Genomic DNA, 15,466 nt, shown 5'->3' with positions numbered 1-15,466 from the left:
ATCATTCATATAAAGGATGCACATGTAACTTAATCAGGGATGGGTCTGGACTGGGTGGGTCTGTATATGGAATAGCCTACTGTCAGATTCAGCCCATGGAAATGGTACAAAGCCACACTTTTTGGTTTTGAGTCCAATAATAAAGAAAGTTAACTTTTAAAACATACATTATACAGCTGAGAGCAAAACATTTGACAAATTTCTTGATCAACTGTGAGTGGTTTCAGTCAATTTTTGTTTCAATTGCCTCATTCATAATAGGTATGAATAATTTCATTATTGTCTTGTTTCTGCCTCCTTTGTGAAGTCAGTTTGCAAACTAGGAGACCAGAACTGATGGACTTGTCAACAACATAGACTGTTAACAAACAATGTAAACATATCAAGAATACTGGACCTAGTGTATGTCTGTTTTAGTTGTGTTCTGGAATATGTACTTCTGTTTTGATTTCGATTTTTGACATGATTTTATTTCTTTATTTGGATAACCTTACAAAGTCCAAAAAAATGTGTGTATATATATATATATATATATATATATATATATATATATATATATACAGTTCCTTCATTTGGTGGTTAGGGAGTTGAGGGAGGGTGCTGTAGATCCTTTTTTCCTGTCCACCACCACTTTGAAGCGTAGCAACATCTTCATGATCACAGTCACTGAGCCACCTTACTGAAGAATGCTGTCAGCTGAGAGTGTCCATCTCTTTCTCCATGGCTTCCACATTATTCTCCAGACTGTATGTTGCCCATTTGTTGAGCCTGCTGTACAGAGGCAGTCCATTTTTCTCCCTGTAGAGGTAGACACCAGTCACTCTGTTCCAGTTAGTGCTACAGATAGGACTAGCACTCTGGTGTTCAGCCAGTTGCTCCCTCTCTTCCTTGTCCAGTGCCACAAAGCCAAAGAAGCTCTTAATATTCTCTGCAGCCAGGAGGCGGGCATGAACAGTTGCAGTGCGTTGGAAAAGGATCTTCTCATTAGAGCGGTACTGGGACCAGTAGTCCTCCTGCTGGTAGCCAAGTGGAGAGTAGCAGCGCTTCATACACAGCATCAGGAACACCATCAGAGACATTCCTGCTACTAGCAGCCAGCCTATCAGCTGAAAAAAACAGACATTCATGAAGTCAGCTACAATCAGTTAAAATCCCCAGCAGCAGAGCAGCCGTCATTATACATGTGACACGTGATTATTCTGCAAGGCTGTGGCTTTTTACAGCACCTCTTATTATCAGTAATTCATCACTGTTTACCATCATCATCATCACATGTCAGAAAGGTATTAATTAATTTGTCCCTCCCTGTTCAGCCCTGTACCCAGTTTGTTGCAGCCTTTCTGCATCACCTGAGCTCCACATCAACCAGCTGTAAATATACCTGCATCTTAGCCATAGATCTCTAGCAGAGCAACTGTTTGGCCACTCCAACAACAGCAGGGGGCTGTGTGTTGTGGGTTTTTTTTTTTTTTTTTTTTTTTTTTTTTTAAAATCTTTGCTTATTTGGACTTGCCTTCTTACTTTGCCATGCTTTCCATCAAGTGCACCTTGCTTTTACCTCACCAGTCCAGTCACCATGAGTTATGCTTTGTGCTAGTAGTACCTCAAAAGTAATTGGAATAAAAAAAATAAAATAACTATGACCATAACTGACCATGCCAAAAGAGTTGAAAAGAAAAGTTTTGAGTGAGGAAAAGAAGGGTTCAATTCTGGCTTTACTGGTAGCTGGGGTGAAGTGCACAGCGAAAACGGTTCGAAACAGGCTCCTAGGGGCAGGGCTCAAGTCGTGTAAAGCTTGAAAAAAGCTCTTCATCAAAGAGAAGCAAAGAAGAGCCAGGCTGAGGTTTGCAAAAGACCATAAGGATTGGACCATAGAGGACTGGAGTAAGGTCATCTTCTCTGATGAGTCCAATTTTCAGCTTTGCCCAACACCTGGTCATCTAATGGTTAGACAGAGATCTGGAGAGGCCAACAAGCCACACTGTGAAATTTGGTGGAGGATCGGTGATGGTCTGGGGGTGCTTCAGCAAGGCTGGAATCAGGCAGATTAGTATTTGCGAAGGACGCATGAATCAAGCCATGTACAAGGTTATCCTTGATAGTATCCTTGAAGAAACCTTCCTTCTGCTCTGACAATGTTCCCCAACTCTGAGGACTGGTTTTTCCAGCAGGACAATGCTCCATGCCACACAGATAGGTCAGTCAAGGTGTGGATGAAGGACCACCAGATCAAAACCCTGTCATGGCCAGCCCAATCTCCAGACCTGAAACCCATTGAAAACCTCTGGAATGTGATCAAGAGGAAGATGGATGGTCACAAGCCATCAAACATAGCTGAGGTGCTTAAATTTTTTGCACTAGGAGTGGCATATGGTCACGCAACAGCAATGTGAAAGACTGGTGGAGAGCATGCCGAGACGCATGAAAGCTGTGATTAAAAATCAGGATTATTCCACCAAATATTGATTTCTGAACTCTTCCTAAGTTAAAACATTAGTATAGTGATGTTTCAAAAATAAATATGAACTTGTTTTCTTTGCGTTATTTGAGGTCTGAAAACACTGCATCTTTTTTGTTATTTTGACCATTTGTCATTTTCTGCAAATAAATGCTATAAATGACAATATTTTTATCTGGAATTTGGGAGAAATATTGTCAGTAGTTTAAAGAATAAAACAAAAATGTTTATTTCACTCAAACACATATCTATAAATAGTAAAATCAGAAAAACTTATAATTTTGCAGTGGTCTCTTAATTTTTTCCAGAGCTGTACATCTGTCCCCTCATCTCTCTCCTTTCATAACAGAGGCCATCTATGGCATTTGATATGCCATAGACGAAGTCCAAAATTTATCATGCAGTGTACTTTGTATCATTATATTGTAAATATGTATATTATATAGAAACAAAGATCATCAAAACCAGAAATTCATAGCAGACAACACTGTCATAAAGAAATTAAAAATAACTCTGAGGATACATTTCCAGGTCATCTCTCAACACCTTGTGACTAACGAACAGCAAGTTATTTATTAGTTTTCTTATTGTCAACATATCCTATTAAAGACATAAAACCAACAATGTGTTAGCCTTTCTCTCAGCACTTTCTGACTCCTATACTTGGTTGTTCTCAGAAAAAATGGAATAAATAAATAATTTTGGTTTTAGAATTCAGGCTTCAATCTCAGAATTCTGAGGAAAAAAGTCACGTCATGTCCAAAACCTGCCCTCTCTGACAGCCTGCACCACAGACGCTGTGCAGAACAGTAGATACACTGTGGTTAATCAAGAAATAATTGCAGCACATAACTGTCCCAAAAACCACAAACAGTCATTTTTTACATTTCTGTTTGTACATGGATGAAACAAGACACAACAGGTTGGTGAGCTGTAGTGGTGCTGGTAAGTTTATATTTGAACTTTAGGCAGAGGCAGGCTGCTTCCTGTCTTTATGTTATGTGAAGCTAACCATGTTCTGACTACAAGCTACTTAATGAATAGACATGTGGTGTCAATCTTTTCACTTATCTTTTGGTAAGAAACAAAAAGGCATATTTCCCAGAATGCTGTGGCATTAATCTAATGGGTTTTGATGGCAAATAATATGACTGGCCCTGATTTTCTTCTCTGTATTTTGCATTTTCTACATTTTGTGCACAGTTATTATAACTATAATTTTAAACCAAAGTCCATCAGCCACCATGGGGATTGTGAAGAAACTAGGATTTCCCCCAGTCCATTGCAGAAACCTTCATCCAGCATTACATTTTTCAATAAAATACTGAAAATAAAGTACTGCAAGATTTTGATGTGTGACAATTTGTTGTGGCATGATGCATGATGGGACGTGAATGCTCCTGACTGCGATCATGTTCATGGTTCAATGCATGGATCAAGTCCTCATGGACTATCTGGGGAAATAAATGAACATTACAAGTGAGTTTGAATGAAATCAACTTGAACTTAAGTGCATTGAACTTAAAGATATTATCTGTAATAACTATGAAAAACAATTGACCTTGTAAACTATTTTAAGTTAAATCAACTTGGAATTTAGTGCATTTAACTTAAGGGTGTTAAGTGCAATAATTGTGCAAAGCAGTTGACCTTGCAAAAAAAAAAAAAAAAAAATTAGTTGAATCAACTTTGCATTAGTGTATTGAAATAAAAATAAAATTCCAGTATCCTCAAGCTTTTAAGTTAGATGTACTTACAGTTTCATCCTACATTACTTAAATTTTTTAAGACAACCGGTTTCCTCAAATCTTTAAAGTAAATTCAATTTATCTGGGCTTAGAGTGTTCACAGGAGGTTTGGGAAGTGGAGTCTGGTATGCTGATTGCTGTGGAAACCAGTTTTCATTTAGTCAACAGCATATTTATCATATTTCTCAACTAACAATCTACACTCCAGCACATATGGGTCAGATTGCCATACGTTTGTATGATGAGATGTCTCATTGCTTTTGGTTATTGTTTTTTTTTTGTGTTGGTTATGTACACTATGCATGCCAACACACACACCATACTATCATGTTTCTGCAATTCATGACATCACTTATTCATTTGATGTTTGTCTTCTAGCCCTCCTGTGTCCCTGACAGCATCACTGGCAGGTGAACATTTTTATTAATTTTGACACTCTAGAGCAGCTTTATTTGCTAGTTTCATCACAGAATTCTAACTACCAAGGTCCAGTAGCCACAGCAGAAACAATGTCTCACATTTACAAACATGCAAGAGATAAAACTAAGACAGTCCTGCAAACACAAAGCATAAAGTACTACATTACCTGAGATTCATATTTCAGTCGACGCTCAATTTCAGCCCAGAAGCCCTGTAGCTCCATTGGAACACTTCCTTGACATGGGAATTTTGCCATGACCTCTAATTCCTGACCTGAGGGGAAGTCCTCCAGTGTACTGGGGTCAACAAATTCACTGAGGGCACATGTGTACGCCTGGCCCTGCAACAAAGAGATAACCACCCATGTCAGTGGAGCCACAACAGCTCTACCAATGATGGTTCCTACTAGTGCAAAGGCGGTGGCTCCAGACAGCTTCCAGCACTTTCTGAGTCGACATTCAGACACCAGGTCCCAAGTGCTATTGTTCAGCATTATTCCTATGAGGAAAAATGCCAGTGCTGGAACACCTATGGCAGCCAAGCCGTAGAGATAGTTCCTCCCAGAGGAACATGGACAGTCAAAGGCAAAAACGTTGTACGCTGTCTGGCTGGCCACAGTCCCCAGTGCAATCAGACCATTGAAGATCATCACATCTTTACTCTTGAAGAAGAGAGACACAAACTTAAAGTTCTCTGTAACGAGTGCAGCAGCAGCCATGTTTGGTCTTTACTGAGAATAATACCGAAGAGCTGTGAGTTTACAACAACGTTAGGCTGTAGAGAGACAAAGAGAAAGAAGTAAATAAGACTCAAAGAGTTTAAGATAGATTTCTTACAGTAGTAAGAATCAAGAAACATGGTACTACAGACAGTTGAATATAGATTTAGCTTGTTTTTTTTTGTTTTTTTCAAAATAAATCCACTCATCGAAAACAAAGAGTAACTATAAAATACAGTCATGCAAACTCACCCTGTGGCAGTTTCCTGAGGTGGGAGATGTGACTCAGCCTTTATAATCCATTGTAAACATGCAATGTAATGACATCTCAAGAAGGCTGTTTGAAACAGTCCAAAACATAAAACCAATGTAATAGATGTAGCGCTAAAAAAAGAGATCCTTTTTTTGCATGCAACCTTTAGTCTGTCTCTAGCAGTCTGGGCAGCAGTAATGACTTACAGTCAGGAACCACCTTCTAGTTTCCTAGCAGTGAAAAAAAATGGAAAAATGTGGTGTGTAAGTAAAAACATCTGTTGGAGATCACAGCGCAATACTGTGACAAAACAGGCAGCGCAGGACCTGAGAGGCTGTATGAATCACACATCAGTGTGATCAAAGCAGACCCTGCCCACCACAATTTACCACATAACTCAGAATTCCATATGGGCACATTTGCATATTTCTGAACTTCAATTCATCCATTAATACTTATTTCAACTTAATGTAGAAATGTAACATAGAGCTATGATTCTACCTGTCTTATCTACAGAGGGGCCTGTATGTGGATCTTATCCTGGCAATTTATATGGCTGAAGAAGTGGGCTCTTGGCCACGCCATGCCAAGTCTCCAACCAAATTAGCCTCCATAATCCAAGGTAAGCTTTATTGCCAAGTTACTTTGCATAAGTTAATGTTATATTACCTAACAGTAACAGTGAGTTATTAGTGTTGTCAATTAAAGTTAGCTAGCTATTGAATATAAAAAGGATGTAAGGAAGTTTCCTGCAGGTTGCAGTTACTTTGTTGGCATCTGGATGTGCTGTTTGTTTAAGAGCCAGCACATCAGGAGATGAAAATAATATCATTTTACTAAATTAAATGATAGATCACTCTTACTGATTAATATGTATTCTCCCACTTAAACAAATTAAATACAGTTCAAAGTTTTGTGAGTGCGTGTTAATATAAAGTTTAGTGTTTGTGGGATATTTTTTGAAAGTCCAGTTCATTTTATTGTTGATGACTAGCGGCAAATCGTCTATTGAAATTATTCTTACTCTCACTTTCAGATAAGTAGACTAATATCACTGGGTCCTGGGAACCATCATGGAATATGAACCCCACACAATGCCACAGAAGTCAGTATTAGATACTTTTCTACTGCTATTTATTGTAAAACAGTCCAGCTGCACAGCTAAGTCAAGGGTATAATGTATTTCCAGATGTGGAGCTCATCTACTAATAGTGCTGTTTTTTTGTTTTGCTTTTTTCTGCCTATGATGTGATATTTGTGATTTTTTTTTTCCATCCAGCCATGGTCTGGATCATTGGAGACAGCTACGACCTAATTGCAGCAATGAAGGAGGACCTGCACCACCTCCATCTGCAGTATCATGACATGAAGATCATCATTCAGAGATGCAGGTGAAAGGGTGGTCAAACTCCAGGGAAGACTGACAGGGCTTGTAGGTTTGTGAACAGTGGCCACATACATGTATGTTGATCTTGACATCACCCTCATATAAGATGTGACGGTCCTGTGTGACATTTGTTTGCTGTTGTGAGTCTTAATGGACTTTTCTAGCCCCAAAGATAGACATATGTGGTTAGCACTATTTTTGTGAATAAAGTATTTTTTAAATTGAACGCTTGAGGCCATACACTGTTTAGTCCTCCTTCCTTCCTTCCTTACACCTAAATCTTCTCCTATTCCTACTGCCTTAGTCCTTTACCAGCTCAGTCTTACCACCCCATGGTCTTTAACATTTTCTGTTGGGTGTAGCTGTAACAAATTCTAAGTAGTTGAAAAAAGCACAGATCATAGTTAATGTACTTCATGGTTCTCAGTTATCATAGTTAGTATCAGTGTGCTTTTCCATGAGTGTGCTTTAGAGAGAGGTTGTTTCTGGGACCACTCAACATCTAAATATCCTTGTCAATTTGCCTTTTTGTCCCTGATCCTATTCATGTTAACAGTTTCTTGGTTTACCTAAGTAAACCATTACTTATGGACTGCAGGTACTGAGGGGCCACGTGCAAAGCAGTGTGGCCTCCAGGACCAGCAGTGCTGGGAACCCCACTGTAATTAGTCTGGCTTTTAATCAATATTTTATGGCAGCTGGACACCTTTTTGAGGATGAGGGACTAGATCCCTCTCCTACTGGTGACAGCTTATGCTCTGTTTCTCAAAGCCCTCTGCTATCCTGTATTCATTAATAATTGTGGTACTACCTGCAAGTTCATCTCCTTATTGTTGTTTTCATTTTGTTTATGTAATGACTCAATATAACTGTAGATTAGGGTTTCCCTCAATGATTCTTCAAAGTATAAATAAAGGTAAATGAAAATAACCACAAGCACCAACCAACACATACAGTAAATGGTAAACGGACTGTACTGCACATAGCATTTTTTGAGTCGATCGCTCAAAGCACTTCACACTACAGGCCACATTCATCCATTCCCACACACATTCATACAGCACTTGTTCTATACATGCTCTCTAACACAGACATGAGCTATTTAACAATCTACACATTTGGTACATTGTTAATATGAAACTACTTATTATTTAACATTCAAAACAAAATAAATAAAGAAAAAATTTTGTGTGAGTCTGCAAAGTTTGTTTGGTTCCAAATTACAATTTGCATGTTTCCATCAGACTGTGTGGGTGAGCTCCATGTCAACAACCTGTATGCAAAACGAGCTAGCCCAAACCTAAAATATTCAAATGCCCCTCACAACATGGTTGGGCCCTATGAGCAAGATTTTTTTTCAGTAATCCATAACACAAAAGAATCAAATCAAAGACTAGCATGATGTAAATATAAAGAATTATTATTATTATTATTATTATTATTATTATTATTATTATTATTATTATTATTATTATTATTATTATTATAAGATATCACATTATGTTATTATGATAATGTAATTCAGTTACACTGGATTTTGATTTTTGTTTTGATATACATGTATACATGTCATGTTGTCCTTTGTTCCAGGGAATGTTGTCATCGCCATCACTGTCAAGCTTTTCCATGTTCCTGCACATAGACAAGGTTTGTATAGAGACATCTGTGTGGCTATTCTAGTATTCTGAGCATAATGTTTAAAAGTTTTTTCTTTGTTTCCTATAAGCTTGACATTCAGATTCCTATGATGTACTGGTTAGATTAGGAGGAGTATCACTGCCTCTGCAGGCCTCTGTGACCTACAGTTCCCCATATCACACTTCTTCTTTCTCCTACACAGAGAGGTCAACTTGTGTCTCTGTTGAATCATGGACCTATGAGCTCAACAGAAACATCCAAAACCACCACTGACCACTTTTGACAAACTGTTATGTAAGTAAGTAAAGATTAGCTTTCTATAGTGCATTTCATTGAAATTGCAAGTCTGCCCTGTCTGAGAAAGTGGACATCTGCTGAGTGAGGACTTGAACTCATGCAACACCCACCTTCTTCTCCTGCTTTGGCACCCTTAGACTACTACCTCCTCTCCAAGATGAGTGTGGAGCTCAATACCTTTGACAGTGATAAAGGCCGGACAGCCGGATTCCTAATGAAGCTGTGTTCATTTACGTGTTTCTCTGTGTCTGTTGTTGGACAATGGAGCAAGTCTGTGGTAAGCAGGCTGCACACACAGCACCCTCAGGCCCTCCTTCTTATTTCTGGTGATTTCAATTATGCCTCTCTGTTCACCACTCTGCCCACTTTCACCCACTATGTGACATGCCACACCAGACACAATACAACCTTGGACCTGTTTTATGCCAACACCAAGGAGGCATATAACTCATCAACCACTCCATCCCCTGGGAAGATCTGACCACAATCAGGTTCATCTCCTGCCTGTACAGGCAGGGAACGGTCCTGCCTCTGTTCCTTTTCACCCTCTACACTGCAGACTTCCAGTACAACTCACCTCAGCTTCCACCTGCAAAAGTTCTCTGACGAACTCTGCAGTCGTCAGCCTCATCACAAATGAGGATGACAGGGAGTACAGAGAACTGACGCAGGACTTTGTGGACTGGCGCCTGCAGAACTGCCTCCAGCAGGGAAGACCAAATGACTGGTGGTGGATTTCTGCAGGAGCAGACACTCCCCGCCAACACCAGTGAATAGTCTCAGGTCCTTTGGAGTGCAGGGGGCACTCCTGAGGACTTTTTATGACACTGTCATGGCATCAGCCATCTTCTATGGAGTGGTCTGCTGGGGCAGCAGCATCTCAACAGTGGACAGGAAGAGACTGCACAAGCTGATCAAGAATGCCAGCTCTGTCCTGGGGTGCCCCCTTGACCCGGTGGAAGTGGTGGGAGAGAGGACTATGATAGCTTTGCTATCCCTGCTGGAGCAGTGGATGCTCAGAGAAGGTTGTCTGTATTTAGTTCAGTCTGTCTCTCTGTATATAGCCCTGTGTATATTGCTCCTTTGTTCATATTTTTATTACATTGTCCTGTTTATACTGTTCTGTTCATATTTATGCAATTTTTTTTCTATCTTTTCAATCTCTTGTGCTGCTGCAACAATGTAACATTTTCCTATTGTGAGACTAATAAAGGATGTTGGTGTGAGAGTTTCCTTGAGTGACAACAGTTAGCTGACAGCATATAGTAATCTCTTTTCAATAATGTGTAAAGTGTAATGTGTTAGTGAAATCAAAATCTTATGTTATAAAACAGGGTATTTTTTTTATCTTTGCATTTAGTTACTTGTTTATTTATTTCATGTTAGCCTTTATTTTATTTTTTATTTTATAATAGCTTTATTCCTACTCTCTCTCACACTGTATTACTTTTCCACCTCTGTATTGCAACTGTTGCACAACAATTTCCCTCGGGATAAATAAAGCTTCTTGAATCTTGAATCTTGAATCTTATGGCAATCCACAATGATATTGTAGCGTATTAGGGAGAAGGCGGGTGGAACCTCCCAGAATGCTTTGAGAAAATGTGTTTGTAGACATAAGTTTAAGATAAGTTGTGTTTTAATAATTAAAGCTGTTACAGGCATGTCGGTAGTGTTTTGTTTCTTTACATTGTTTTACAGTAATTCTGGTAGTTTACAGGGCTGTGGCTCAGGAGGTAGCGCAGTCGCCCACCAATCAGGAGGTCGGTGGTTCAATTCCTGGTTCCTCCAATCTGCATACTGAAGTATCCTTGGGCAAGATACTGAAACCCAAATTGCCTCCGATGTGTGTCACATCGGTGTGTGAATGTCTTTAGAAAGCACATTATATATATTTATATATATATATATATATATATATATATAGAACATGTGCTGTATGAATGTGTGTGAATGGGGTGAATGTGATCTGTAGTGTGTAGCGCTTTGAGTGGTCGAAAAGACTAGAAAAGCGCTATATAAGTACAGTCCATTTACAGTATAAGAATATATATTTGGCACCATGAGTGAAGTTATGTGCATGATTAGCAACACCCTAGTAACTGTCTGCACATACAACTGGCTACAATGCAGCAGATGTACAACTTAACTTAACCATAGAAAGGACTGTTTTTTCCCCAAATACTACCAAGAAAGTTTTAGCAGAATAAGTCTTTGTTTCCTTTGCATCATTTATGCTTTGCCCAAATAGTTTGACCAGTAATCTCAGTTTTGCAAAGATTTTTGAACTATTTTTAAAGGCATTTTATGGTAACTGTACTGATATTTCTGTGCAAGAGCGATTTTGTCACATTTTCTCTAACTTAATATTATATGTTGATTAAATGACAATAATTTCCTTAGTGGAGAAGAGCTCTAACTGTAAAATAACAGCTGTATACTGTATTTATGGTGCAACCAGTAACTGTTATTTGACAGTTTTTGAATGTCACAGTATTCTACTGTATTTTAATGTGCTTTTTCTGGCACCCTCCTTGACAGGAATTTTTGAAAATGTATTTTACAATTCATTCAGCCAGTGTATTTTGAAAGTGCAACGGCCAGTGTGCAAACTCCATCACTTGGTCGCAGACATTTGCATTTCTAAGGCTGGCTTCAGTGTTGCTAGCCAAAAATACAGGAATACCTGATATTAACATTTTTAACAATGCTACTTTATTATGAGTCCACATGTGCTGTTCAAAGTAAAAAAAAATCTGTAATGTTTAAAAATGTTGAAGAAGCGCTAGCATCTATGTCAATATTAAAATAACCTGCTCTTAAAACCTTGTCATAATCACACTCAAAGATGACTGTAAATTAGAGAATTAACTCATGAAGACTGAATTTGGCTTCAGTGGATGGATATTGACAGTTCATTGACTTTAAATGCCAATACCTCAAAACTGGCTAATTCACCTAAGGTGAGCAGTTAAAATGCTAAAATGCTAAAATGCTAAAATTAGCCATTCAGCCAGCTGAATGTTCTCACCAGGACTGAGCCAAATCCAGTTCATAAGAGAATATAAAATCATTTAGGATAAGTATTATTTGTCATAGGTCTTGTATTAATGCCATTTTAGTACCTGAAAGTTCACATCTGACACCACAGAACAAGAGACAGAGGCCACAACCATAAACAGCCACCTCTTATCATGTGACCAGAAATTCAAAATTTGGTCCTGTGATGACAACTGTGCTAGCTCCATTTGTTGAATGAATATGCTGAGTTATAATCAAAAACTCTGCAACACTGCAACCTCACACCACTAAGTGTGTCTAGACATCCGAGTATAAAGTCTTCCCTTCACGGTCTTCCCAGGTAACGCATGTCCTGGGTCTGTGGGCGATCCTGGTCACATCAAGATTAGGTTTACTGTAGTACCACTTGTTGAGCAGCTGATTCACCTGCTCCTGCTTGGTTATACCATAAAGTCTCTCTTCTTCTTCATCTTCCAACTCCTCTCGGGATTTGGTGATGAAGGGTGGGTGGGGGAGACGGAGTATGGTGTCCTCCCTCATGTCTTCAAAGAACTGCACCACACATTTCCGAGCAAAGTCCCGAGCATGTAGAACACAGGTTTCGTCAAAGAGCTTCTGCTCCACGTCGAGGTAGTTGCTCCAGTAACGTGTCTGCAGGGAGGTGGCATGGTCATCGAAACAGGGCTTGATGAGTCGCCCCAGCGCTCCCAGTACAATCAGGAAGAGGAGGATGGACCAACCAACTGCCTAGACAGGGCGAGGAAAGTTAGCTACACAAAAGCAACAATAGCTATCAGTCATGTTGTGCAGTGACTGTGACAAGCCCACAAAGGGCTGTTAGCAGCATCAATTGTTCCTGATATACTCACATATGCAGGCACATGCAAACACCTAACAAAAGCCTGATGATAGTCATTCTTTTACAAATTACTCCAATACTGCAGTCTCAGTGCTGCCTAAAACACTGAATGCACTTTAATTTTTTATCTTTATGTGCCTCTTTTATATTATATTATATTTTCTATCTGATGTCTATTCTTCACTCTTGTTTTGTTCTTGCTGCTGTAACGAGTAAATAAAGTATATATAAAGTATATATAATAAATCTTATCTCTTATCTTGTCATTTGATGGGTAGGGTTGAAGATAGGAATTTTATACAGTATATTGTATGTATGTGTGTGTTTTCTTACACTTTTATCCTTTTGATCCTTTAAGATCTTAAATTCAAATGCTAACATTTCTAACACATTTGTGCCTTTGTACCTTTGGTTCAGTATCTCTTATACTCATTTTGACTTTTGGTTCTTATTTAAAATTATGACTGTAATCAAAAAGTTTATTTTTGGTACATCCTTTTTGGGCTTGTGCACAAAAATGAGTGTGTCTGGCAAAAACAGTTGACAGTTGGGATGTGGGAACAAAGGGACATCTCATGACATCACATCAGGGAAGTCAGACCAGGTTACAAAAAGGTTCATTTGTTCATAATAGTACCACTGTACATACCACTACAAGCCAATAAATTCTATAAGCATATGGCAAATGTATCAATATCTGTAAATGTGTCAGGTGATAGAGAGAGGAAATGTCTGTATAGAAATGACAGATGTATATTTGTATATTTTCCACGTGGAGACAGTGTCTCCTTTACAAAATGTGTGTAGATTGACAAGTAGATTTTTCACAGTAAAATATCCCACACAACACATATGATGGGCTCAATTCATCAGCAGCGAATGTCTGTGTGTTGAAGTGACTCAAATACTGATATCGACACCTGCCTCAAACACTCAGGACCTACTTAAGACCTCATATACATATACATGAAAACCCAATGAAGCCCTTGTAGCATGCCAGGGTTATGGCAGAACATGGGTGCAGCAGCTTACTTGTGAATAGCAGCGAACATAACGGGAGACTGCTTTGCGGAAAGAGCTGTTCGTGAAGATAACGTCCTCCTTACAAGGCACTTTGGCCATGATTTTGACCACATCCAGACCTGTATTGTTAGGCATACCTGAGGAAACATACCCCATGATAAATGATACAGACCAATGATGTGTCTGTATACGTATGGAATATGTATCTCTCTGTGTAGAATGTTGGATGTGTTTGCAGATACCTGAGAAGAGAGCAGGGTCTACACTCAGACTGAAGGCACAGATGAAGATCTTTCCATCTAGCAAAGTGACCAGGATCCACACCATTGGGGCCAGCAGGGCCCTCTGGATCATGGCAGAGAACAGGTACCTGCAGGAAAACATAAAACCAGTTTTCATCCTCATGTTTTCCACAGCTTTACTCTCAAATATAATAGTTTGGGATTGGGATAGATTTTTATATATAGTACAATAAACAGTGTATGTGTATGTAGCACATTATCAGCATATGCAGGAAAAAATACATACAAAGTTTACATTTATGGGGCAAAGATTTAATCACAAATTAGTCAAAATATTTACACAATAAAGTTAAATGCAGTATAATGTGTGTGAATCTGTGGAATTAGAAGGTGTGTGGGTGGATGCATGGTAGGTTTGGTGTAGGAGCCTGGGATGAAAAAATAAAATAACAAATAAACACAGGGACATAGAGTGTCCCCTGCTCTATTTGTTTTAGCGTACCATTGCTCTTGTCCCCATACTCAGACCTTTTATCTGAATTCCCAAAATTTTTACCAAGTTTAGTCCTTAGAGCAGATAAAGTCCTTATAGTAGGTGATTTTAATATTCACGTGGATGTCAACAACAATAGCCTTAGCTCTGTGTTTATCTCAGTACTGGACTCTATTGGCTTCTCTAAGTGTGTAAATAAACCCACTTGCTGTTTTAAAAACACCCTCAACCTTGTTTTGGCCTATGGCATGGATATTGAACATCTAAGAGACTTCATAGAATCCTCTTTTGATGAACGATCTACACATATTTATATGATGAAAGCAAAAATATGGCCACTACTCCAGGTGGTTCTTTTTCAGACTGCATCTTTACTATGACTGAGAAAAGAATAAATGAGGAAAATTAATAACAGCTTTCAACTGCAATTCCCATAGACCTTGCAGAGTATTGATGGTACTAACGACTTCAATTCACTGTGCACTCAAATGTATGGTGTGTCTTAACAAATTAAAGAGGTAAGTCTTTGACTCACTTCACCACAGCAGGATTTTTGGATCTGTTCCCAATGGGTCTCATCCACTCGTCCATCATGACGCCTGTATGTCTGTTGACCAGGACTCCCAGGAAGAACAGTATGATGGGCGGGACGATCATCACTCCCAGAGAGTACAGTTTGTTGTATTGAGGAATGCATGGACAGTTGAAGTCAAAGCTAGTGTAGAGCTTGACACTGACCAAGGCCAGGATAATACAGATCCCATTAGAGATGGATTCAGAATTGGACTGGAAGTACTGCAGTACTAACTTCAGACGCTCCATAGCTTAAAAATACTACAGGCAACGTTGATTGTGGATGTAGAGTGAATGAGTGATGGAAAGAGAAATTGTTGTAGTAGTATTTCCTAG

The 15,466-nt window shown here is 39.0% G+C and overlaps 2 protein-coding genes across 2 annotated transcripts; both read right to left on the bottom strand.

Moving 5' to 3' along the window:
• Positions 1–328: 328 nt before the first annotated feature.
• On the bottom strand, positions 329–5,917 carry LOC108895319 (calcium homeostasis modulator family member 2). The gene is made up of 3 exons (XM_018694057.2): positions 5,597–5,917; positions 4,793–5,400; positions 329–1,106 (listed from the first exon to the last, which is right to left on the bottom strand). The coding sequence occupies exons 2-3, from the start codon at positions 5,342–5,344 to the stop codon at positions 693–695; spliced, it is 966 nt and encodes a 321-aa protein (XP_018549573.1). The 5' UTR covers positions 5,345–5,400; positions 5,597–5,917; the 3' UTR covers positions 329–692.
• A 6,109-nt stretch (positions 5,918–12,026) lies between these two features.
• Positions 12,027–15,379, bottom strand: calhm3 (calcium homeostasis modulator 3). The gene is made up of 4 exons (XM_018694063.2): positions 15,093–15,379; positions 14,065–14,192; positions 13,832–13,959; positions 12,027–12,687 (listed from the first exon to the last, which is right to left on the bottom strand). The coding sequence occupies exons 1-4, from the start codon at positions 15,377–15,379 to the stop codon at positions 12,238–12,240; spliced, it is 993 nt and encodes a 330-aa protein (XP_018549579.1). The 3' UTR covers positions 12,027–12,237.
• Positions 15,380–15,466: the final 87 nt, after the last annotated feature.

Source organism: Lates calcarifer, linkage group LG16_LG22 (assembly GCF_001640805.2).
Source record: "Lates calcarifer isolate ASB-BC8 linkage group LG16_LG22, TLL_Latcal_v3, whole genome shotgun sequence".
NCBI classification, from domain to species: domain Eukaryota; kingdom Metazoa; phylum Chordata; class Actinopteri; family Centropomidae; genus Lates; species Lates calcarifer.
This window is presented reverse-complemented; position numbering and strand designations above follow the sequence as displayed.

What these genes read in the sequence shown, in the direction of transcription:
- calhm3 (XM_018694063.2), bottom strand. Translation starts at nt 15,379, where the DNA reads ATGGAGCGTCTGAAGTTAGTACTGCAGTACTTCCAGTCCAATTCTGAA. An exon ending in AAAAATCCTGCTGTGGTGAA is followed by an intron (nt 14,193 to 15,092) that starts GTGAGTCAAAGA and finishes GTTTTCCTGCAG; the next exon opens with GTACCTGTTCTCTGCCATGA. An exon ending in AGACCCTGCTCTCTTCTCAG is followed by an intron (nt 13,960 to 14,064) that starts GTATCTGCAAAC and finishes ATGTTTCCTCAG; the next exon opens with GTATGCCTAACAATACAGGT.
- LOC108895319 (XM_018694057.2), bottom strand. Translation starts at nt 5,344, where the DNA reads ATGGCTGCTGCTGCACTCGTTACAGAGAACTTTAAGTTTGTGTCTCTC. An exon ending in GACTGAAATATGAATCTCAG is followed by an intron (nt 1,107 to 4,792) that starts GTAATGTAGTAC and finishes TGTTTTTTTCAG; the next exon opens with CTGATAGGCTGGCTGCTAGT.